This window comes from Oikopleura dioica, chromosome 2, assembly GCF_907165135.1.
Source record: "Oikopleura dioica chromosome 2, OKI2018_I68_1.0, whole genome shotgun sequence".
In the NCBI taxonomy this organism is placed as follows: Eukaryota; Metazoa; Chordata; class Appendicularia; order Copelata; family Oikopleuridae; genus Oikopleura; species Oikopleura dioica.
The window spans coordinates 8,192,429-8,215,731 of record NC_137292.1 but is presented as its reverse complement, the minus strand read 5'-3'; the positions used below and the strand labels follow the sequence as shown (position 1 = coordinate 8,215,731).

At 40.1% G+C, this 23,303-nt stretch overlaps 4 protein-coding genes across 4 annotated transcripts; 3 read left to right on the top strand and 1 right to left on the bottom strand.

The window, feature by feature from the left end:
- Positions 1-623: 623 nt before the first annotated feature.
- Positions 624-2,550, top strand: LOC145699265 (tyrosine-protein kinase CSK-like). Its single transcript, XM_081776524.1, has 5 exons — positions 624-842; positions 1,461-1,580; positions 1,625-1,750; positions 1,799-2,003; positions 2,049-2,550. The coding sequence occupies exons 2-5, from the start codon at positions 1,507-1,509 to the stop codon at positions 2,235-2,237; spliced, it is 594 nt and encodes a 197-aa protein (XP_081632650.1). The 5' UTR covers positions 624-842; positions 1,461-1,506; the 3' UTR covers positions 2,238-2,550.
- Positions 2,551-2,692: 142 nt separating this feature from the next.
- On the top strand, positions 2,693-4,556 carry LOC145699262 (aspartate aminotransferase, mitochondrial-like). Its single transcript, XM_081776522.1, has 7 exons — positions 2,693-2,793; positions 2,870-3,140; positions 3,183-3,622; positions 3,671-3,856; positions 3,903-4,064; positions 4,108-4,230; positions 4,273-4,556. The coding sequence occupies exons 2-7, from the start codon at positions 2,885-2,887 to the stop codon at positions 4,351-4,353; spliced, it is 1,248 nt and encodes a 415-aa protein (XP_081632648.1). The 5' UTR covers positions 2,693-2,793; positions 2,870-2,884; the 3' UTR covers positions 4,354-4,556.
- Positions 4,557-5,267: 711 nt separating this feature from the next.
- LOC145698080 (checkpoint protein HUS1-like) lies at positions 5,268-6,412 on the top strand. Its single transcript, XM_081775284.1, has 4 exons — positions 5,268-5,547; positions 5,592-5,676; positions 5,721-6,140; positions 6,191-6,412. The coding sequence occupies exons 1-4, from the start codon at positions 5,298-5,300 to the stop codon at positions 6,366-6,368; spliced, it is 933 nt and encodes a 310-aa protein (XP_081631410.1). The 5' UTR covers positions 5,268-5,297; the 3' UTR covers positions 6,369-6,412.
- Positions 6,413-6,803: 391 nt separating this feature from the next.
- On the bottom strand, positions 6,804-9,368 carry LOC145698079 (homeobox protein DLX-3-like). The gene is made up of 9 exons (XM_081775283.1): positions 9,297-9,368; positions 9,113-9,182; positions 8,869-9,032; positions 8,752-8,819; positions 7,672-7,756; positions 7,503-7,615; positions 7,345-7,406; positions 7,088-7,286; positions 6,804-7,021 (listed from the first exon to the last, which is right to left on the bottom strand). The coding sequence occupies exons 2-9, from the start codon at positions 9,134-9,136 to the stop codon at positions 6,804-6,806; spliced, it is 933 nt and encodes a 310-aa protein (XP_081631409.1). The 5' UTR covers positions 9,137-9,182; positions 9,297-9,368.
- Between the last annotated feature and the right edge of the window lie 13,935 nt (positions 9,369-23,303).

Here is a 23,303-nt window from a genome sequence, read left to right as displayed (position 1 = left end):
CATATATATTTAGAATCAGTAAGAAAAATCTAGAAACTTGACCATAACCAATTCTTAAAAATCACTTCCGGTAGCGATTCTAGAGCCGGAAATTGATGAAATTTAGGTGTTAGGGTGAAGTGTGACCTATCAAATTGATGCTCAGAAGATTTTGAATCATCCTATAATCAATATATCAGAAGAAACAGTCACAAACGTAGTCAAACCCACCGGTAAAATTATGTTAAAAAAGACATAAAATGATGAAATTATTTTCAGTTTTTTCCGGTTGTTTTGATCCCCGTTGGTGTTGATTCTTTTTTAAAATTAAAGGAAATCGTCTGAGCATCAATTTGATAGGTCACACTTCACCCTAACACCTAAATTTCATCAACTTCCGGCTCTAGAATCGCTACCGGAAGTGATTTTTAAGAATCGGTTATGGTCAAGTTTCTAGATTTTTCTTACTGATTCTAAATATATATGGTGTTCTGGGCCTAAAAAGAAGTTAGTGGGAGATTTAAATACCCCAACCTTAAAAAAAGCGCGTCTTAGCATTCAAATTTTAGGATGAAATATTTAATTAATTTTTTTCAGATTTTGTTTTTCCGTATTAATTATAAAAGAGCTTTTTTGAAAGAAAAAATCGGACAGGGCGAGTACGGTCATGTGTACAGCAGCACTTGTTCAAATCCTCGGCTTCTTCATAAATACTCTGCCTTGAAAGAAATTAAACTGCCGCTACGACATTCAAAAACGGGAAAAATCGTTCCGGTTCGCCTGCAAGAGTTTTCCGAGATCCGACTATTGCCGCACTTGCACAATGAAAAAGCAGCTCGTCATAATATTCTTCAACATCTTGGGTGAGTTCAAACTAGTTAATTCAATAACCCTATTGAATTAATTTTCCCGCTCCGTTTAAATTTTCTTCTAATTAAATGGTGACGATGGAGATTAATACCGTATTTATGATTATATATAACGATGAAGCAACTTTATATAATCAGCTATTGATGAATTACAATAAGAATTTTTCGGGCAAAAAAAATTTTTTTGAGATATTAGTATATTCTGAAAGCCCGTAAAAAGTTATACAGAATCACCAAATTCTAGGGTCAGATGACGTCATTATGACGTCATCGGGCTGATTTGAAAATTTTGTCTTTGGAACGCTTTTTCGAGCCGAAAACGTTTTTTAATTTTATTTTTCTCGACGGATTCGGATTTTCCATGGAAAACTACTAGGGACCCGAGATCAAACCATTGAGTATCAACCATTACCGACCGGTCGTAAACTACGTATAAACCTCCGGTATCTACGTAGTTTTTGATGACGAACAACATGCTATCAATAGAAAAATCTATTTCCAGCAAAAACCTAAATTAATCTAGGAAGTACCGGTCAATCAAATTTATTCTCCTGCAATTTCAAGACTTGCATTTTCAAGTTGCAATTTCCATATTAATCGCATCTACTGTAGAATCCAGTACAATCCAGCGCAATACATCCGCATCGTGATCGAACTAATGCCAGGTGGATCCCTCCTCGACGCCCTAAAAACCATCGGCAAGTCGAGAATAAAAACTCTCGATCTTCAGCGGTAAAAATTATATAAGATGCATTTTAATTAATCTTCAAATAAAGCTACGCCCGTCAAATTTGCTCTGCGCTTCTTTACCTCAAGCACTTTCGCATTTTGCATCGCGATATTGCTGCTAGAAATGTTCTCCTCGACGTATCGCTCAATAACGCAAAGCTCGGTGATTTTGGGTAATTTTAATGATCGAAAAATGGAACTAGTTCGATTCTGTTTATCAGATTGGCGGTGACGATCGCAGAGATGGAGGGAAAAGAATCAACGGCCGCTCGTGAGATCGAGACGGTTTTGAAAAAGAAGGTCGCAGTGAAATGGACCGCGCCGGAAAGTTTGGAAAAGAGAGTCTATTCCTTCAGCTCGGAAATGTGGAGCTTTGGCATTTTGCTGTGGGAGATGTGGAGTTACGGCCGCGTGCCCTATAGAAAGGTTTAATTTTCCGAAGAAAGTTCAACACCAATAATTTTTATGTAGATCTACGTAGAAAACGTCCTAGAGCAAATTCACCGTGGAGTTCGCTGCGAATTGCCCGTTTCCACCGACCCTGCTTGTATCCTCCCTGCACATGTTCACGAACTGCTGCAGAGAAATTCCCTGTGGTCGCTCGACCCCTCCGCCCGGCCGACAATCGAAACTGTCGACAAGATATTCAAGCGCTACTAGAAGACCTGCATGACTAACCACCAAGTTCCTTCATCTCATTTGACATGACTTATTTCAACTTTGCCTTATTGAAATTTTTAACGCTCCATCGCTTACCTCGAATATTATATAATTGGGTTATATAAGTCCTATTTCTATGAATATTTGCTTGACATACTTTCCCCTCGAAAACCGGCTCCGTTCCTCCGAGGAGGGGCTAACCTGCCTCGAGGGGGGTGTAACCTATTTCAGCTGTAATCGTACTCTAATAATGCCACCCGCTGGGTTTTTCCTTTCTTCCCGTAATCATCACGCCTTGGCCTTGCTACCCAATACTGTTACTTCTTGATTTCTGTAAATACGACCACTTCCGTTCCAGCCTAATAATAGGCACACATTCTCAAGTTTCCAAATTTTTTATCTTCATTCATTTCTTCCTTCTAGAACGCCTTAATTTTTATCATTTTTTTAACGATCAGTGCTTCAGTTTACTGAAAGCCAAGTTACTCACTGTTGCGCAATCTGCATTTGCTTCTGGCCAAGGATACCCTGGTCTGCTCCGAAACAATCACGCTAAGTAAGCGTGTTGCCATTCTACTATAAAAATATAAAGATCTTCCTTCCCTATCTTATCCTCCAAAAATCAAATTCAGAGAGTGCCGAAAAAGATGCGACGAACCCAGAGAATTGTCCAGAACATCAGCCGAGCCTCCTCCATCTGGAGCGATGTTCCCATGGGTCCCCCAGATGCCATCTTGGGCGTCTCTGAGGCCTTCAAGCGATGCACCGACTCCAACAAGATGAACTTGGGCGTCGGTGCTTACCGAGACGACCAGGGCAAGCCCTTTGTCCTTCCTTGCGTCCGAGAGGCCGAAGCGCAGATTCAGGCTGAACTTGTTGACCACGAATATCTTGGAATCACTGGTATGACCATCCGCATTTTCCCTCTTCCCATTTCTCTTTTAGGTCTCCCAGCCTTTACCCAGGCCGCTGCCAAGCTTGCTTTCGCTGATGCCGGCAACGTCATCGCTGACGGTCGAAATGTGACCACCCAGGCAATCTCCGGTACTGGTGCCCTCCGAATCGGTTCCGCCTACCTCAACGCCTTTAGCGGCGGCCGAACCGTCTTCCTTCCCCGACCATCCTGGGGAAATCACAACCCCATTTTCACGCACGGCGGCAACAAGATCGACAACTTCGCCTACTACGACAAGAACACTTGCGGATTCGACGCCGCTGGCTGCTACGACGAGCTCCGAAACAAGGTTCCAAATGGCTCCGTTGTTGTTTTCCATGCTTGCGCTCACAACCCTACTGGTGTCGATCCTCTTCCAGAACAGTGGAAGGAGCTCTCCGCCATTTGCAAGGAGAAGGACTTCCTCGTCTTCTTTGATATGGCCTACCAGGTAAACATAAATCGATAGGAATCTCTCAAATCTTTATTGAAAATTTAGGGATTTGCCTCTGGCTCCGTTGACCAGGATGCTTTCGCTGTCCGACAGTTCGTCGATGATGGCCACAACATCCTCCTTTCTCAGTCTTTCTCCAAGAACATGGGTCTCTACGGCCAGCGAACCGGTGCCTTCACCGTTGTCTGCAAGGACTCCGAAGAAGCTGCTCGAGTCGAATCCCAGATCAAGGTCTGTTCAGTATTCCTCCATCCTTGCTCATTACTTCTTCGTTTAGATCTTGATCCGACCAATGTACTCTAACCCACCTGCCCATGGTGCTCGAATCGCCTCCAAGATCCTCAACGACCCCAACTTGAACGCCCAGTTCAGCGGCGACGTCAAGGGAATGGCCGACCGAATCATCTCCATGCGAACTCAGCTCAAGGCTGGCATCGAGGTTAAATATTCGAAACTCTTTCTTGAAACTAAAATTGCTTCAGAGCCGAGGCAACCCTCACAACTGGGATCACATCACCAACCAGATCGGTATGTTCTGCTTCACTGGTCTTTCGCCCGAGCAGGTTGCTAAGCTCACCGCTGACCACCACGTCTATCTCACCAAGGTAACTTCACCCTTCTCCTTCCCAAACCAACAATAATTCTAGGACGGTCGAATCTCCGTCGCTGGTATCTCGTCAAAGAACGTCGACTATTTGGCCAACGCCATCCACGAAGTTACCAAGTAAAGGTCTTCCTCTAGAATAATAACTTATGTGTGTCATGACATGTGATCTTCCTGTGATTCTCTCAAGTTCAAAGTTCAAAAGATAAAATTGCGCGCCCATCGTCAAAATGCGGCGCCTCTACCTGTATGTTCTGTAGCCTACTGAAATAAACAACAGTTTGCCTTTCAAACTTGCCCATTTCAAGCCGGGTATTAGACAAGAAATTGTGTTCATCGGTATGTTTTTCAGACTCAAATGAATTGTACAAAATTTGTGCCTGAAAACGCCAAAGACATTTGGAAATCGGCAGTATCATTAGCAAAAGCATGGGGAGACATAGAGAAAGAAATAAGAGCATCTGTAAGCATGATCGAATCGTTTGATGAGCAACTGGAAAGTGTGATGAAAAGTTCAAAAGAAGGAAGAGTCCTGGAGGGGTTAAAGATCACAGACTTCAGAACGGAAGACGATGAGGATGACCCGGTTGATTTCATAATTGAGATAGACCAAGGTCTAATCGGAAAACTGATAGCTGAGAAGGATATGGCCAGGGATTTTCCTATTTTCGGTCAAAAAATCGCAGCTTGAATAAAATCTTCGATCGTAACTTTTCATTATTTTTCCTCTGTAAAAATCCTTGACGAGAAATTCAAGCGATCATGAAGTTAATCGATCGATATCAACCTTTGATAAACGCATTCAACGAGCAAGTAGAAGCTCTATCAAAAGAACCACCTGTTGAACAAAGTGAAGTATCGTTTGGAAGTGCACGTATCGTCCCTCTATTAGAGCGATTTCGGCAGATTAACATGCGGCGTCTCGCCGAATTAGAATGGATGCTAGAAGACTGCGATCTAAGCTTCTTTCCTGATATATTTAATGATGAACTTATCCTTCCAATTATCTCGTAACGAGCTTGATAGATGATTAGTTATCTCTCTTATATAACATTGGGTGTACTTAGAATGAAATTCCGAGCGAAGATCGAGAAGACAACGAAGATAATTACATTTTCTCAGCTTGCCGCCGTTATTGCAAAACTATCAAATGAAACCATCTTGCGATTGAGCAAGAAGAAAGTCTACCTGATTCAATCAGTTTCTGCTTCAGAAGAAGGAGTTCTCTGGTGCGATATTGAGACAAAGTCCTTATTCACGGAATATATTTATCAAGGATATGTCGCTCCGGGATTCGATGAGGATGAAATTATCCTAGGTTTGATTAGATTTTAACCGCCTTATTCCATGAAATATTGCTAGAACTTTCTGCTGCAGATCTTTGCCGCGCGTTGGAATTCGGGAATCAGGAGAAGGTTTGTCCCAGAGATTTGAAAATGAAACTCAGGTAGAATCAGTTTTCGACCCCACATTCAAAATCGTTCATTCTAGCAAAGAAGTAGTGCCAGGAGCAAAAAATCAAACAAAAATGGCCAACACTGGAAATCCCGTCCTCGCTTTTCAAATTCAATTCGAGCAAGTCAAGACCGGACGAAAAATGGTCGTTTCTCGCGAGATCCCGATAAAAGTTGTTTCCAAAAAGTTCTGGGCAGATTACAAGGAGCCGCTTATGCCAAAATTCAACATGTCGATCTTCATGCCCACTCTTAGCAAAGTTCGAGTGATGGTGGACAAGATCAAGTGCTTGAGCAAGACGGTGATCGTTCGCGCGAATCCAGAAGGAACGCTGCAGTTTAGGACGAAAAATGCGATGCAGAAAATAAGCGTCAATTTCCACAATCTGGAGAAGCCGGTTTGGGAGGGAGAAGCGACCCCGGATGAGGCGGAAGCAAGCGTTAGAATTCCGACAAGGCTATCAAATGATCTTATTACTGCTTTAAGTCAATAGCTTTAACTTTTAGAACAGTCTTGATAACCTTACAAAAGATAAAGAAACTGTTGGATTTCACCTCCGGGGAGGCCTTGAAACCGACCCGCTGCATCGTAAACTTGGTCGAAGGCCAGTTACTTCACTGTATGCTTCTCCTCGGCCTGGACGTCAACTTACAGTTTCTCATTCCTCATGTTAACGTTGCATAAACTGCCATTTTTTCAATAAAAAGATATTTTTTCTTCTCAAACACATGTGATTTACGATTCTTATTCTCGAAGATAACACATGATAAAAAAGTATCATTTTAAATTTTTATATTCTTACTTCGATTGACGTAGATAAAAGAATTCCAAAACTAATTTTGGAGACAAGAAGGAGTAATTAAGCTGGGGCTCTATCTTTTCTGAAATCGCGAGAAAAAGCAACAATACTAATCTACAATACAGGTACTTGCTTTGTAGGTCAATAGAGTTTTACAGAGTACTTGAAATTCGGAGGTTTTCTCGAGTGCACGGCTTTTAGAATGCGCCAGTCAGGGGTACCCTCACGTTTTCATCCCTTTCTTTGACTCAATGTACCAATATTAGAAATCTTTGACAAGTGAGGAGCAAGTGAGAAACTGAATATTTTATTTTATTGAACTAGGATCCGCTTGGGGAAAGATTGATGGGGTAGAACTGGCACTGTGTTTGCGGCAGATTGATCGGATAAGAACTTGGAGAACAGCTGGAAGGAATTGAGAGGTCGATAGGACCTGGTGGAGTTGGTGAGCTCATTGGAGGCGTGGTGAACTGCTGAGGCTGGATTGAAACTGGCATCGGAACGTAAAAGTGAGGAAGTGAGAATCCTTCGTAAGCTGCTGAATATGTTTGCTTTTTGAGGGACTTTGTATTTCTTTGTCAGATTTATTCGAAGAAAAACTAGCCCATTTCCTGTGTAGGATTTTGTCGGATAGCTCCAAAGTTCTGGTAAAGACTTGGCATTGGCCCATGCATGAGAGCCTGTGGAATCTGAGAGTGCATTTGCGAGCTGTTCATGTCCGTCATAGAATTCGCGTAATCTGGATGTCGCCGAATTACAGAAGAGCTACACAGAGAAGTCGGCATATTCGGGGGCGATTGGCTTCCCGTTGGCTCAGCAGTTAATTTTTATAGATTATTTAGGTTTTTTTTACTGAAAACTGAGGCCAGAGTCTTTTGAGTAACGTTTTCGTTTTTCCTTTGCTCGTCGATTTTGGAACCAAACTGAAGGGGAAATTCAGTAATTTAGTCTGAACCCGAGGTAATTTTGGAGAACAAACGTGGGTGGTTGGTTTTTAATGATTTTTTAATTCTGATCACCTTTAACTTGCGTGTCCGTGATGCCGATTTCCGTGGCCAGCTGATGTCGCTCTTCTGTAGTCAAGTAACGTTTTTCCTCGAATCGAAGGGCGAGGATTGAAAGTTGCTCGTCTTTTCAAGGGATAATAGATGCTGACTTCTTGCTCATCTCAAGATAAGATCCTTTCCTGTGTAAATGACTCGCTGGAAAGGCTTGCGTTGGCGGGTCTCTTTGTTGATGGTTTCGTCTGCTTTCGTCAATGTGTCGGAAATAACTTAAGTTCTAGTGAAAACGAAGGTGTTGTGGTTTAAATGCAGGTTATGTTCACGACTTATCGCCGAGCACTTGAAATTGTTGTTTATTCATAAATAAGTCGTGGGCTGGGGTTTGCTGATTAGATATGCTGGTCACAATCCCTGACTCAAATTAGAAAATATCCTTTCCGTATTTAGAGTGGTTCCAGCTTTCTTACCGTAAGTATCTCATGGTAAGTGGCACTTACTACTTCTGTGCAATACAGTTCCATTTCTAAAGAATTTCTGTAAAAGCTGAAGGCCATTTTCAACAGATTCAATGAATGATGATTTCAAAAAAATTTTCGCGGGCCCGGAAATCGTCAAAAAAATTCTTGTCTAGTTTTGTAGAGCTCGTCGAGAGGAGTCGAATGATGTATCAAACTCCTGATAGTTTTAAGATTTACCGCCAAAAAAGTGATAAGAAGGTGTCTTATCAAAGATTTTCTGACCAGCGCCGTTTTTGTTCTAGAAAAGCTGAGGTCATGCTTGACCCCGGAAAATGATCCTCATGACCTGTTCTATTACAGCAAAAAATTTCAGCCCGTCATCATACCCAGCCGAGTTTATCGTTAAATTTCATTTTCCAAGGAGAATGGGACTGGAAATGGGCTAGAAATTAGGAACGTGCAGCGACAACAAAATGCACTATTTTTTTGATTTTTCGCTGATAAGGACAGCAGGATACGTATGCATGAGCTGAAATTTTTTGCTGTAATAGAACAGATCATGAGGATCATTTTCCGGGGTCAAGCATGACCTCAGCTTTTCTAGAACAAAAACGGCGCTGGTCAGAAAATCTTTGATAAGACACCTTCTTATCACTTTTTTGGCGGTAAATCTTAAAACTATCAGGAGTTTGATACATCATTCGACTCCTCTCGACGAGCTCTACAAAACTAGACAAGAAGTTTTTTGACGATTTCCGGGCCCGCGAAATTTTTTTTGAAATCATCAATGTTGATCGAATTCTCACCTGAATTATTGGAAGAACAAGAAGCATCAGAAAAGACTGAATTTAAGCTGGATTCTCGGTGCCGTTCTCTAAAAAAATAAAAGAAGATAGACGCAGTAACTCAGTTTTAAGTAATACCCGGGGTCAAGCACGGAGGATGTTGCGGAATTGTAACCAAGGGAGTCTTGCGACTCCTCCCGTGACCGATCAGTGAGAAGTCCATCGAGATCGTTTTCTGATACAGGAAGAAGTTCAGGAAGATCGCAGATCGGAGCGGATTGGGACTGTATTTGGCTCGCCCACTGGAAAAATGGTTGAAGTAACAAGATAAGATATTGCCAAAAGAATGTTCTGCTTAACCTCTGGTCGGCGATAAACGTACCTGCGCCAACGCGGGCGTCATCATTTGCTCAAAGTCAGATAGAACGGGTGGAGCTCTATTCCCACTTTCTGATAACGCTGAGAAAAAGCGGTTGCGAGAAAAAATGTTCAAGATAGCCTTGTCGAAAAGTGACTGTGGCTTGTTCACAACGTTAAATTACGTTCCGGTTTTCACGCGTTTTTCTTGTTCAAACTGTGGCGCAGAATTGGTGATATCAATCAGCGTCGAAACTTCTTCTTCTTCGTCTTCTTCCTCTTTTATTCAAGTTTTCAAAAGAATGTCTAAAACGAAGTTGCTTCATTGCTGAGGTCAACTTTTTACCAGCAGGAATTCTAGAGCCTCACGCTCGTTATGTACGCGGTCAGAATGAAATACTTTCTTAGGAATAGAGAAGAAAGGTCTTTCTTTGAAAACTTTCCGTCACTTGACGATGATCCGGTATCGGTATTACTGTTTGTCGAGTCGAATTGAGAGTCTGCATCCGAACAGCTACTGTGTAAAGTTTGGAAGAAATTTACTAAGTATCAATTTTCTTTATTCTTATTTTCTTTCACCAAACTTTGAAATTTACAGTGGTCGTCACGTGCTAGATTCTCTCCTTCATTTAGGTGTTCTGGTGGAGACAATTGAATCTCAAGAGGCGGTACCATCGCCGCGAATTTGGCGAAAATGGAAATAGCTTTTCGTCAAAGAGGAAAACCACGAAAAGCCTACACTCGCCTGCATATCGCACTTGAGATCTTTTTCGTTATTTCCCCAGATTCTGTTTTAGTCCAGCAACAATAATTATGCATCCATCGATACGTAAGCAAGTAAACGCTATCTGTTGATTATGATGGGCGGCGGAAGTGTACGGGCAATTAAAACGACTCAAATTTCAGCGCTAGAAACGTGAGTGAGCGGGAGAGTCATGGTGTCCTTTGCTCAAAAGATGGACTAATAAAGTTGCTTAAAAATTCCACTGTTTGAGTTAATTAAAGGTCCATTTTATATTCAAACGTGTGCAATTGGGAATCGCATTTACCGACGGCGTGTCCCTACCTCGACGTGCTTGTAAAACAATAACTTGACTAGTATGGAAAATGATTCTGTGGGAAGGCCCGGTCTTGAACCCTGCCCTTTTCTCTTTTGTAAACAAGTTTTTAGCAAATTGGAGAGCTTCTCTCAAGCATGTTTTTCCCCAGCTCATCAAGTCGGTCTTAATCTAGCAATGAAAATACTCGAGGCCATGATTTTCGACAGAGCTTATTTGATTATTTATATGATCATTAAAAATATTACTTTTTCGAAATGAAAATTCGTTTTATTTTAAATTGAGCGATTATCAAAAAGAGGAATTTTCTAAAAATATCCGCCGCACTTCCTCATTTTTCTTAAATTTAGAAATTATTAATTCCCGTTCAGGGTGGTGCTTATCTTGTCTGTTGTCATTTTAAATTTGATGGAGAATCCCGATTTTCTTTAGAAAAAAATACCTATCCGGAAGAAGATTGATGTGGACTTTTCAAAGTACAGGTCAAAGCTCTTCATTAATTATTTCATCCCCAGATGGCGCTGTTTTCTGTTCAGCCAATCAAAAATTCGAAATTTTGCCCTAGCATTAGAAGCGTGCTAACATGACTTTCCTTGTTCGTCGCAATAGGGAGCTTATCTTCTACTTAGATTATACGAATCGCCGGAGTTGGTTCAGCAGCGAGTTAAACAAGCATTCGCGTGCATAGGGAATCAGTTTTACGATAACAAATCGTACTTCCAATCCGTCTGGTGAACCTAACCCGCGCCTATATTCAATTTGGACGAGTGTTTTCATACGACGTAAGCGCACTGTGCCACTTTTCCAGTTTATATGTGATTTTAACGCCGGAACGTAAAAATAACTGTCATAAGTATCAGTGTATATGTCGTACCCTTGCACTGTATATACAGACTCTCATGTCTGTGCAAATAAACAGTATACATTCGCGCTCTCTTATATTACATCCTTGCAAATGAAATGTAAGCTGCATATAAACATATTTGATCACTGCATTTTCTGACTCATAATTACCAAAAACGTTAAATTCTATATAGAACAGGGCCTTTTCACGTTTGGACAATATCCTGCACGGATGTTTACACCCTCGCCGGGAATGGCAATTCTTCCGATAGTGGAGGATAGAATGCACCAAGAATTTTCAGCCTCTTCTTTCCAAAGTGCATTTTTGTATGAAATTCCGATCGCCCTGTTCGCCGTTGTCCCGTTTGCATTTAAAAGAAAGAAATAATTATTATTTTGGGTTCTTTTGTATCTTTTGAAACAGAATTTTAGAAACGGACCCAACGCGCGATTGTGTTGAGTCAAAGCAATTATGAGGCTTTCTGTAAATACAAGAATGTCTACTTATGGCCCGTTACGAGATGTCAGTTTTTTCTGCGCCTAAATCAGTCAGACCCTTATCTTGGTAAAATAATTGGTAATTACTCAGATGAATTTAAAATATCCGGTTGCACCCTAAAATTGCTCGATCAATCATGCAGGTACCGCCTGTTCCGCAGATGTTAAGGGTATCCGTTTCGTTTTTGACGGCGTTGCAAGTACTATTCGTCGAAAAATAAGTGATGAATAAATATATTTTTGAAGAAAATGACGTTGCTCTTTCTTCACTTTGACGTTGTAACATGCCTTTTTGGGATAATTCAGCTTGTTAACGAAATAGTGACAGTCCTAAGACAGGTTTTCCTTATAATATGAAGCTTATCAAGAGCTCGGATCAAAGATGTTCGATTTGTAAATCCACAGCAATTCTCTGTAGTGGGCTATGAACTCGATGATAATGATGGACTCGAAATTCACTGAAGAATAAAAGTCCGATTTTTGATGTCCATCTGGGCCGTCCCCTTAATTTAGGCTTAGTCAAGGGCCTGCCCTTCTTCATGGTAAGCTGTAATTCAGTAATCTTTGGTCAAACACGTTGTCTCTTGCATGAATAGAATAATTCGCGTAGAGGCCTTTAATCCGCTCTGTTGTAGCAATGATGTAACGCATGTTCGACATACTTTTTGGAGACGTATTTATGATCATGTTTGAGATTAACTAGTACGCAGGCTGGTTTGTTTTGACAGGGAAATCGTAAAACACTGAGCTATCGAGGTTGACTTGAACCTGCAAATTAAGGGACAGTGTTTCCAAGAATATGCAGATTTATAAAACGTTTAGCGCAGTATCCTCACGTGGTTTTTATGGTTGCTTATCATCCTCGGTTTTGGGCTCCAGCACATAAATTGTCTCGAGTGTTTCGCCAATTAGATACTTGGAATCCATATAAATGAACTCTCGCCACGAGCTTCCTGAAAATGCAGGAACTTGGACCTCAAAATCAAGCTCAGTTTTTGAAAATCGAAATCTATATCGATGAATTTCATCTGATTTAGTAAAGGTCAACATAAGTCCAGTCCTATTTTTTGCATCAAAATCATCAGTCGGGAAGAAAATGACTTCTTTTAATGAATTGAAGTCCCCATTGAATTGGATAAGACTGGAACCATCCATTTTGTGTCCTATTTCCGCGGTAAAAATGAGTGCAGACATCAAAATAGTAGACAAGCTTTTGGTAAAACCGAACAATCTAAGTGTTTTGAATAAGCTGTCAAGATTAATCTTTGCTCCCTTCATCCCAAAAGATTGTAAGATACTGAAGAGTCCCCCAGTTTCGCCACTAAACATATTTTTGTAGGTTTTTAACAATTGACAACTTACCCCCAAAATTTTGACTGAATAAATGAAGCAAATGAGTTCCCGGTAATACCCGCCGCTCCAAATCCGAATATGGAAAGTATAGGAGCAAGGTTTATCGAAGGCAAAACCGCAGGCATTAACATTGGCATAAATGAACCGGCAGCCATTCCGACCATAACTCCTAGGCCATACATCAAACTACCACCCTTTTCGTCAATTCTATTTTTATTTTCTCTCCAGTTACTTTGTCGGACAATCTTTGGGTTGTAGGGATATGAAGCACAGTTCTCAAAACTATCTGATGTTATCTGTATTGCTTTCCACTTATTGACATCTTTTCCGTGTGGTCCGCCGTAAATAATGAACTCAGAGTTATCATCACTTTTGAGAGTCAATATATGAAAATATTAAAGATAAATATTTTACAAAGAAAAAATTACCAACAAAAAAGACATTCCTTATGTAAATAACATTTTTATGCCACTGTTTATCGATATTCTCAGGCTTCGGATCATCAAGAATCGCTGCAATTGCTTCATTATGTTTTCCCAGAACATGAATATGAACTTGCATAAGTCCCCGTGGAAGGTCAACAATTAGAGTTTTCCCAGCGTCAATTTTTTCCGTGAAGTAATTGTTCTCCCAACCACCAAAACCAGCAATCGATATTGTTACTATGGAATTTATAAGCATTCAAACAAGAATTTTCTACCTTCAGCCGAATTGAAAAATTCAACCGAGACATCGTCATTTTTCTTCGACGCCACCAAAAGCCAGACGAAAGAAAAAAGAAACGATTTCCACATTTTCTCTCATGCAAAACGAAAATGTAATGAGTTTCCCCTCAAATAATGTATCGTTCAATAAGCAAATAAAAATTCTGAGTCACGCTTCTGAGAAAGTGCGAAAAGGGCTTTAGAAAAAGACGAGTACGTGGAACATGATCAAGGGCTCATCGAGAATACTTATGTTGGACTTAAAATGAACTTTAAATTACGCCAGTCAAGCTATTTATGGACCGTCACTTCTAACGCTCTTGTGTTCTTCAGACCATTGACATATTGTTTTTTTACATTTCGTCCCCTCTTGCAGAAGTTACAGAAGAAATTGACACGTTTCCTTTCGCACAAGCCTTGGTCATTTCTTAATACTGGACTCAGCAAATTATTTTATCTCTCTGATGACAGGGATTCCATTCTAGAGCCGGAATGTCAATTACTATTCTGATCACCACTCATTTAGGAGAAAAAGTGCCGAACAATAATTTTCGCTGAAACATCGTGGCTGGATAATTTTTCTTCTAAAACCAACTCGTGATTTGCAAACCCTCTTTTTTGTTTGATCAAAAAGTCAAGAGGGAAGGAAAAGGTGTTAGTAGCAAAGTATTGAACTCCTCTGGCCTTGGCGTCTTTGCCCAAGTGCTGGACACTTTCACCACGTCCTTTCTTGTTATTACCTCTATTTGTGTACAATACGCACTTGTTTTCATCTACGTAGTGGGGTTACGCCAAAGCTCCTTTTCCAAAATTTCCAAATTACCGAAGTTTGTGTTAGAAATCTCGTGGAAAACGACTTTCCCTCAGTTATTATCTTACAAGCAACTTTGACGGGCGAAATTGTTTTTCCGTTCCTGTTATCTGTGACGGTGAAGTTTACAACCTTGCGTCGGTGGGTTACGCAAGTTCGCCTGTGTGTTAAAAAGCTCTTTTTGAGTCGTAATTAAACCGCTACTTATCATAAAAGGAAACAGCTCACTTGGTCAACTGAAGAGTCTCCAGCGAGTGATAATATTTCGCAAGCTTGAATTTATCCTCCGATAGGCGTGTCATAAAGTAATAGGTGGAAATACAATAAGTGGAGAAAATTACATTTTTACCGACCTACTACCTTAAAATGTGATTGTATTCCGTGAGTAGAATACCAGGGTAAGAGGAGTTCTCCTACTAATTATATCTGAAGGAACTTGCTCTTTGGGAAAGAACTAATCAAATCAACGAGGTGATGGCCTGCTGCATCAAAGGGATTCGGAACATTTCCAATTACTGTCCTCATTCTGTTTTGACATAGTTCTGGGAGGGTGAAAGAAAATAATAAAAAATTTCTAGAAGAAAAAATCCTCCAAAAGTACCCAAAATAGCTCAGATTGGGGTAAATTCTGAAAATTTGAGCCACTCTGGCTCAAGCTTGGAGTTTAGTACGACTAACTCCAAGCGCAGAATTGCCCCGCATCTGTAAAATTTGGGAAAACTTACTTTTGGTGTTGTTTCGACGTTGCAAATTTTCGAACTGACTAAAATCTGCAAAACACCCCTCAGCACGACCTTAGTTCTAGAGAATTTCCAGAATTTTGGAGTTCGGCGCATCTCAATAACAACTCCCCGCTGAGGTTGTTCTAGCGCTATTTTCGTCAATAAAAACACCGATTAATAAAGTAATAGGTGGAAATACAATAAGTGGAGAAAATTACATTTTTACCTCCCCACTGTTGTAAGATTCAAACTCTCAGTCTTGAACGAAATGATGATAACCTTGGTTCTAATTAGGTTAGCGCTTTTGTGATGGAATATATAAAATAATTTATTGTGATAATAAGAAATTCAATTTTGTGAGCATAAAAAAGTTGGCGAAAGTGGAGGATCTACAGGAAGTTGACGGGGTAAACGTTTTACCTCCGTCGCTTTCGGCTGCATTCGGTCATCCAGTTGATTTCTTTTGGCCATTTTTCTTTCGCCACCAGTTTTATGATGAGGGCCCTTTCGCTCAGATCGAAGCCAAAGAACCTGTCTTCCATGTCTTCTCTTTCGATGATCTGACCAATGGTGCCTGTAAGGCCACTTTCCACCGCAAGCCAGCACGCATCTTTGGTGTTAGGGTTGATGATGGAGAAGCAATCTGCTTTATAAGTGCAGACCAATGGGTAGGCCGAGTCCTCCTCGAACAGCAGAGCTACCGCTGGAATCTTAGAGGCTTCCAACCGCGGAAGGGATGATGAGAGGACGCTATCCAGGTCCCTGAAGACTCCTTCTAGCTTGATGAGTTCGTTCAGGCGGTCAGGTCTTGGGCCCGGAATGAGAGAAGTGAGGAATGCCACCGCTAGAAATAGGGAGAATTACCCCATTGGCTTATTTGGATGGGGACTCACCATCTTCAGTCTGGCTTTTGGCCATATCTGAAAGCCAAGATATTTGCTTCGATGCGACAACGAAGACTGCTTCATCTATTCCAGCTTCTGCATCCCCGATGTCCTCTCCGATTAGATGAAGCTCTTCCTGCAAGATCTTTTGTGTGGCCTTGATCTTGTGTCGCGCCTCTGGCCACATGGCTAAAGAGGTGAGGAGAAAGTTTTCTTGGATGCCAGTCCATCGGCGCCCTGTTTCGCCATATGCAGATGCTCTTGCAGCCTTTTTCAAAGCTATTCGAAAGGGGTATTACTCAGACATACCCTTCGAGCTTAATTTTAAAAGTCAGGCTGATTTTCCCTTTTTCCTAAGATCTCTTCCATCATTATTTTGAGGCTGGTGGTGTGTTTTTCCAGTACGCCGAAGAAATCTTGTTGGAAACCCTCGCGGCTTTCCGCAGTTAGAGCTAGTACTCGGAGGCAATAAAAGGAAATCGAAGTAACACTTTCCTCAAATGTCCTCAAAATTATTTCCCTCAACTATATACACCGATATACCCATTACGAACTTTGTTTTCCTCTTACTTGAAAACTTCCAAGGACGGCAAGTTTAAATCCTGGCATGGAGTCCTCTTACTGAGAAGAAACTTGTCCCAAGCCTTGATCGTTTCTGCCGGAAAATCCGCTTTATTGTAGCTGAAATTCGCAGGCGCGGGGCAAAGAAGTTTTCCGTTTTGATGAAGATCTTGAAACGGGCCCAGGCATCTGGAGATCCGTCGCTTGAATTGAGCTAAACGTTAGCTCAAATTCAAGCCATTCTTTTGATCTCATGGGATTACCTTTTACACTCGCCTGTTGGGCTAAAGAAGCGTCGGCAATTCCACCGATTTCGATTCGGAGGCTCGTAAATTTTCCTCTGGTAGAGGAAAACTTCTTCCAGAAACCTTCCACGGAGAGGCTGTTCTGGACTTGAGGCAAATTGCCCTCATTTAGCAAGTCCAACTGTGGAAACGACCACTTCAGCGACATTTCGCCGGCGAAAGCATTCCACTTGAACCGGATGAAGGTATCCACCGCGTGGGACAGTGCTGTGAAGCTAAAGATATTTTAGAGCAATTCTTCTCTAGAATTGTTATTCTCTAAGCTCACCTCGCAGATTTTTCATGGATTACCATGAATTCTTCATCCAAGGGGACGATTTTTACTCCAATGACGAAGTAATTCGAGCCCACCAGGTGTAAATTCTGCGCACCTTGAGGACGCAACTGGTGAAAGGCCTTGCCAAAGCCAACGAACCTCTCTTTTGAGTCGAAGGCGAGAAACGTTCGCGCCTTCTCCTCACAATCCCAAGGGATAACCGAGAGGTCATTGAAAATCTCTCCTCCACTCTGGAGGAAGCTTTGGAACTTGGCGTAGGCCGGGACGAGCTCGTAAAACATTCTTCTCTCGAGGCAAATTCACTCTGAATTCGAAAAATGAAAGAATTGAGTCGCTCCCCCAGAAATGTGACACCTTTGCCACCTGCGAAAATTCGCGAATTGAAACAGCTCACTCCGAGCAATCTCTTCTAATCAATCCCTTCTCTCATGAAAATTCTACTCACGGAACACTGAGAGTTTGGAAAGAAAATAATAAAAAATTTCTAGAAGAAAAAATCCTCCAAAAGTACCCAAAATAGCTCAGATTGGGGTAAATTCTGAAAATTTGAGCCACTCTGGCTCAAGCTTGGAGTTTAGTACGACTAACTCCAAGCGCAGAATTGCCCCGCATCTGTAAAATTTGGGAAAACTTACTTTTGGTGTTGTTTCGACGTTGCAAATTTTCGAACTGACTAAAATCTGCAAAACACCCCTCAGCACGACCTTAGTTCTAGAGAATTTCCAGAATTTTGGAGTTCGGCGCATCTCAATAACAACTCCCCGCTGAGGTTGTTCTAGCGCTATTTTCGTCAATAAAAACACCGATTATGTATGAATTTACTGTTTTTATTGCTGCAGAATTAAGGTGTTAAAGTACTGCTTGCTTTGTCTTCGCCGGAATAATAATGAGAGCACTAGAAACGTTAAGACTTCGCAACGTGTGATCACTCATGTTCGTCACTTGCAATTTGCTAGTTAAAACTTTGAAAAAAGCAGCTTGCAATTGTGATAAATTAGCTTTACCAGTTCTAGTCATGAATCGTTCATTATTAATCACTTCGCGAAAAGGCGGAGAATTGCTGAAATTCCTACTCTACTTTAGACCAAAGAAGACCTTTATTATTGCGCCTAAAGAGGTCCTTAATTGAACAGCGTGACCTCATTCGAGAGCAATGTTTAAAAACGTGCGCAAAACTTAGGAAAGCCTTCATGTCGTTAGAAATCGATTAGGATTTTTTTGTCGCAACAGAGCTCACTTCATCGAAAAACAAATTCGTTGACCGTATTCTTTTTCAGCCACAGTAGCGTTAGTAAAACCGGTTCAATAAAAGACTTTTCATACGTTGCAGCTCGCATTACTTGTGTTACCTAACTCAAGAAGTTCAAGAGGGACTTTAAACGAGCGTAAATCGAAAAATCGTTACCGGAGATAGGCGGCTTCCTTATCAGGCTATGATTGGCCTCACCCGCCAAGCCCTATTTTTCAAAGGCTTTCTAAAGCTTCGTGACGAAGTTCGTTTATCATTTTTTATGAGAGATGCGCCCTATCTTCGAAAAAGCTGAAAATTAAACGCTGTCTTTTAAACGTATTCAAATATTTATCGTAATAATTGCAGTCAAATTTTAATCATTCATAGGTTTGAATAATCTGTACAGTAGTTTCTTCGGTGGTAAATGATCGAACGCGCATCCAAGAAAAATAAATGATATTATAAATGCCGCTATAGAATAATAATAGTTATCCAGCGACACAGGCAAGAAAAAGAAAGAAAGAAAAATAAAATGTGTAAAGTCCTCGCAATTTTTTATAAAGGTTCCTTCAACGTGGACCTTCTTTATTTTTTCGTCAAGGAAAAGAAACGCTAGCCAAGTAAGCCACGAATACCAGTAACCAAAATATTTCTCAATAATAAATGTCAAAATTATCATTGAGGTACAGAGCATCATCGAAGATAGGACTACCCTAAATTCATAAAAATCATTATCCATTACGTTTAATCTACAACCGGGGCATTTGCATCCAGGGACATTAGCGTAATCATCTCGAAATAGGCAAAAATTGTTTACATATCTCTTGTAATTTTCTACTCGATAATAATATTTTTTATACTCTTTAATAAGTTCTTCTGATTGATGAAGCTCCTTTTTTATGTTTGAAAGCTGAGATGCAAGTTCGCCAGTGTTTTTCTTTGTTCTTTCATACAATGATTTGAACGGACAGTCCTTTGCTATTTCCAATTCACTCTTGAGGCTTACTATTTGAGACTGGAGAAAGTCGATTTTCAATTCGCGCTGTTTGAGATCTTCAAGAGCTTTTTTAAGCTTTTGAGAATCTTCTTTGTCGAACGATTCAAATTTATCCATAATATTTCGAAGCATAATTTCCCGGTCATAAATAATTTGTTGTTTCAGTGATTTGACTTCTTCTTTTATGTCCGCGACAATTTCATTTGATTTTTCTTTTGAAAAGATTTCCTTCTCAAGTAATTCGAGTTTGTCACAAATCTTTACAAGTGATGGATCCTCGTCGTTTTTCTTTGATGATTGAACAATTTTGAGTTCTCTCTCAGAATTATCTTTCTTCAATGATGATTCTTTCATACTGCCTCTCAATACGGTCAGTTGATATAATAAAGATGGAGCGCATTCTTCTTCTTGATGTTTTTTCATCTTTCGTTGCAAAACACCGATGCCACAGAAATCACAAACTAATAATAAAAAGAAATGCTATGTATTTATTGATTTACGTTTTGATAAAGCGGAATTGCAACCATCAACATGATTTTTATAATTTCCATAAGGAATAAGTGCTCGACACCAATCGTTTTTACAGACAAGATTTGTCGACTCAAGAATTTCACAAAATACTTTGTTCTTTTTCGTTCTCCTCGGATGCTGTGAGCCTCGACAAAACGGGCATACTTTGTCATTCCGAGTTTTGTTTTTAAGCCAATCGTTGATACACATGCTGCAAATATTTTTATTACAGCAGCATAATTCCAAAGGGTCTTTAAATATCCTGAAGAATTAAAGTTTGTGTTTCTTGTTATAAAACTTACTCGAAACAAATTCCACATTTGAAATGATCCAAATCATTTTGCGTTTTTGAAATCTCTCCGTCGAGCCCCATCTTAGATTTTAAGACCTCTTTCTTATTGACACACTCTTTCCTTTCGCACCGCTTGAGTGCAAATCGAATAAAATAAATATCCATCGATGAGTAACGAAAAACTAACGCTCTAAATTTCGTGTTCTTGTGACCTCATTAAGGAGTTTATCCGAAGAAATGAACTCGGAATGTGCGCACACTTGGTGTGACAGAATTCTTGATATTTCGCGGCGCACGTTTTTACGGTATCTTGGCGCACTTTGCTATGACCGAATTATTCATGAAAGAGTTACCCAACCTTTATCATCATTATTCTGTCACGTGCTTGATCCAACCGTTATTTGGCGAAAAAAGAGTTAAAGGTTATTTTTCTTCTCTCAACGAGAACCTAATCCGGATAAAGCTCTTTTAGAAAAGTGAAGAAAAATTAAGGCCAGCTCAAAAGCTACAAAGATAAAAAGAAAATTACATGGGCAACTACTAGGCTAAAGTTTAATCAAAGTCATAAAGCGAAAAAAGCGGTTTTGACGCTCTTATCTCCGACAAAACCGCAATCTGAAGACCTTCTGTACTCCGAGCCCGTATATCACGTGGCCAAGAAAATATATTGAAAGTTAAACTTTTAGTAACTCACGTTTTTATTGTCCATTTCTAAAATTCCCGAGATCCCTCAGCTTCCGAGCCCTTAAATTTGTCTTACTTATAAAAAACCGCGAAACATGTGCTTTCTTGTTGACGATCCAAGTAAAACGTAAGTTTTTCGTAATGTCTTAAAAATTTCATGATATAATTTATTCAGGAAACGCTGATGAAATCGATAAAGACATAGTGACAAATTGATCATATTAAATGACATTGAAAAGACAGTAAAAAGCCAATTTATGAACTCATTAATGCCAAATTGAAAGAAAAAAGAAGATGAAAAAAAGACGCATCGGAAAATTGAGAGGTAAAAGTTGATGAAAAAACAAGGTCGCATTTTTCTAAAATGCTTTCATAAATGAACAGCGTCAATAAAACTGATGTATTTTACATAGTATCACAAATTGTTGTGCAATTAATCGAAAACTTGAATGAGCAACAAATTAGTTCCACTCGAGCAAAAAGAATATTTATTTTTCCTTGGGCATAACAAATTGAGTTCGTCCAAGTCTGCGAACCTCTAACACACACAGACTTTTATATATGCAGGAGCAGAGTAGTTATGCTGTAGCTCAGGAACGGTTTACGAGCTTGAACTCGTAGGAACTCGAACTCCACCTCTCCAGATCTTCGTTTTTCCCAAATTTTTGAGCGAATTTTTATGGAATCGATTAAGTACCAGGATAGGGGTCAGGATAGAGATACTTGTTGATCCCTCTTCTTGCCGGATGGAAAGACCCTTGTCCCGGCTCTTTAACGATGTTCCACCGTAAATGGTTTATCTGAATAAGCCTGTTTTGGGTCGAGCTAAATCCATTAGGAGTGAATCCATCGAGTTAGCGATTTTGTCATAAAAGAGATAAGAGAAGGCAGATCGAATTAATTCTTGGATGAGTTGAATGAGACTCTATTAGAAAAATTCTTATGAATCGAACTTCTATCAAAGTTAGACGTTTAAATGTGGCTGTAGAAAATTATTGATAGACGACTTAGTACTTAAAAAGTCCTTGATAAATATCTTAGTCTACCAAGACTACCGTGGAAAGACTTAGAAAGTCTATCACCCAATGAGTCTAGTTATCGCATTAAGCCCTGGTGAAAGATGATTTGGACACACAGAATAGTGCACGACTTGCTCTTTGGCGCTTTTTATGTATAACGGCCCGCGCGGTACAGAAAATACGCGCGTTCTTTAGCGCTCAGAGGGCGCCAGTGATCCGCGGCGCGCGCCCGTTGACCCCGCTTGCTGCGCCCCGTTAGCGAAGGTCACCCGCGTCCCTTTGTTAAAGATTAGTAGAAAGTGGTGTCGGTTTTTTTTTTCATTCGAGGACTCAGAGATTTATTAAAAGGAAGAAAGAAAGAAGGAGTCGAGAAAGATGTGCTGTAATTTGCACAGAAATAAAGGGTTAGATTCAAAGCCAGAAAATTGCGAAATATTTTTTTTTATTATTTTTGTTCCCGAATATTTGATTTTTTTACAGTATTTTTACCATTATAAATGAGATAATGATTATCAAAGAGTAAATTCCTTGACGAGATTAAAAAATTGACCGTTTGATTAGGGTCCTAATAAGGATCAAAAATTATGATTCATAATTCATCAAATCGATAATTCTACATGTTTCTTTATCAATCAAAAATTTGATAGAATCAAAAATACAAAAATACTTTAATAATATTATTTAAAATAACTTAAAAAAGATGACTAATTTCTTATTTGAGCAAACATATTACTAATCATAATCTAATAATAAAACTTATTATGTCTGCTATACCTAAGACGTAACTATGTTTGGACCAGCGCCGCTTCCTGGATTAAAATATTCCTAGGCCCAGCGTGTCCTTTCGAAGCGCATGCGTTTCGTTATTCATCGCTGCGCTCCTTGCCATGGTCTCTTTTATCACCTGGCAAGAAAGCCTGACAGCGGTACAAGAAGGCTTCAGAAAGCACCAGAAACGATCTCTCGACAAAGAAGTGACCACGACACAAATGCCGATCATGACGGCAAAGATTCATGAAGAAAATGACAAGAAACATAAGAAACACAAGGAATGGTGAATTTTTCTGAAGGAAATTTTAGATAAATATGATATGGTCTTGTACCAAAAATGGTCTTGTATATCGTTTTTTCGTCATGACGTTAAGAAGCGTTCTTTATCATCGCCATTATTCGGCATGAGTTCTTACTGTAAAAATTTCGCTTCCATTGTCCAAAGATCCTAATCGCCCTCCAGAAGAACCTTTACAACTAAGCGCGGTTATCGCCTTTCCGAGGTCATCTTTATCAAAAATATCTGTCACATCTAAAACGTCATTTTTCTCCTCCCCGTCAAATTAAGCTCTTGCCTTATCTTTTTTTAAACTAATTGTATCACCAGTTCAAAGTCCTATGGAAAGCTCCATTTCGAAGATTCAAAAACTGTCGACGACGAAATCAGCCAAAAAATGGCAGCCAAACACCAGCAAT

What these genes read in the sequence shown, in the direction of transcription:
- LOC145699265 (XM_081776524.1), top strand. Translation starts at nt 1,507, where the DNA reads ATGCCAGGTGGATCCCTCCTCGACGCCCTAAAAACCATCGGCAAGTCG. An exon ending in AAAACTCTCGATCTTCAGCG is followed by an intron (nt 1,581 to 1,624) that starts GTAAAAATTATA and finishes CTTCAAATAAAG; the next exon opens with CTACGCCCGTCAAATTTGCT. An exon ending in GCAAAGCTCGGTGATTTTGG is followed by an intron (nt 1,751 to 1,798) that starts GTAATTTTAATG and finishes TCTGTTTATCAG; the next exon opens with ATTGGCGGTGACGATCGCAG.
- LOC145699262 (XM_081776522.1), top strand. Translation starts at nt 2,885, where the DNA reads ATGCGACGAACCCAGAGAATTGTCCAGAACATCAGCCGAGCCTCCTCC. An exon ending in TCTTTGATATGGCCTACCAG is followed by an intron (nt 3,623 to 3,670) that starts GTAAACATAAAT and finishes TTGAAAATTTAG; the next exon opens with GGATTTGCCTCTGGCTCCGT. An exon ending in ACCACGTCTATCTCACCAAG is followed by an intron (nt 4,231 to 4,272) that starts GTAACTTCACCC and finishes CAATAATTCTAG; the next exon opens with GACGGTCGAATCTCCGTCGC.
- LOC145698080 (XM_081775284.1), top strand. Translation starts at nt 5,298, where the DNA reads ATGAAATTCCGAGCGAAGATCGAGAAGACAACGAAGATAATTACATTT. An exon ending in TGAGGATGAAATTATCCTAG is followed by an intron (nt 5,548 to 5,591) that starts GTTTGATTAGAT and finishes AAATATTGCTAG; the next exon opens with AACTTTCTGCTGCAGATCTT. An exon ending in AGCGTTAGAATTCCGACAAG is followed by an intron (nt 6,141 to 6,190) that starts GCTATCAAATGA and finishes TTTAACTTTTAG; the next exon opens with AACAGTCTTGATAACCTTAC.
- LOC145698079 (XM_081775283.1), bottom strand. Translation starts at nt 9,136, where the DNA reads ATGATGACGCCCGCGTTGGCGCAG. An exon ending in TGACGCCCGCGTTGGCGCAG is followed by an intron (nt 9,033 to 9,112) that starts GTACGTTTATCG and finishes CCATTTTTCCAG; the next exon opens with TGGGCGAGCCAAATACAGTC. An exon ending in CACGGACACGCAAGTTAAAG is followed by an intron (nt 7,407 to 7,502) that starts GTGATCAGAATT and finishes TTTCCCCTTCAG; the next exon opens with TTTGGTTCCAAAATCGACGA.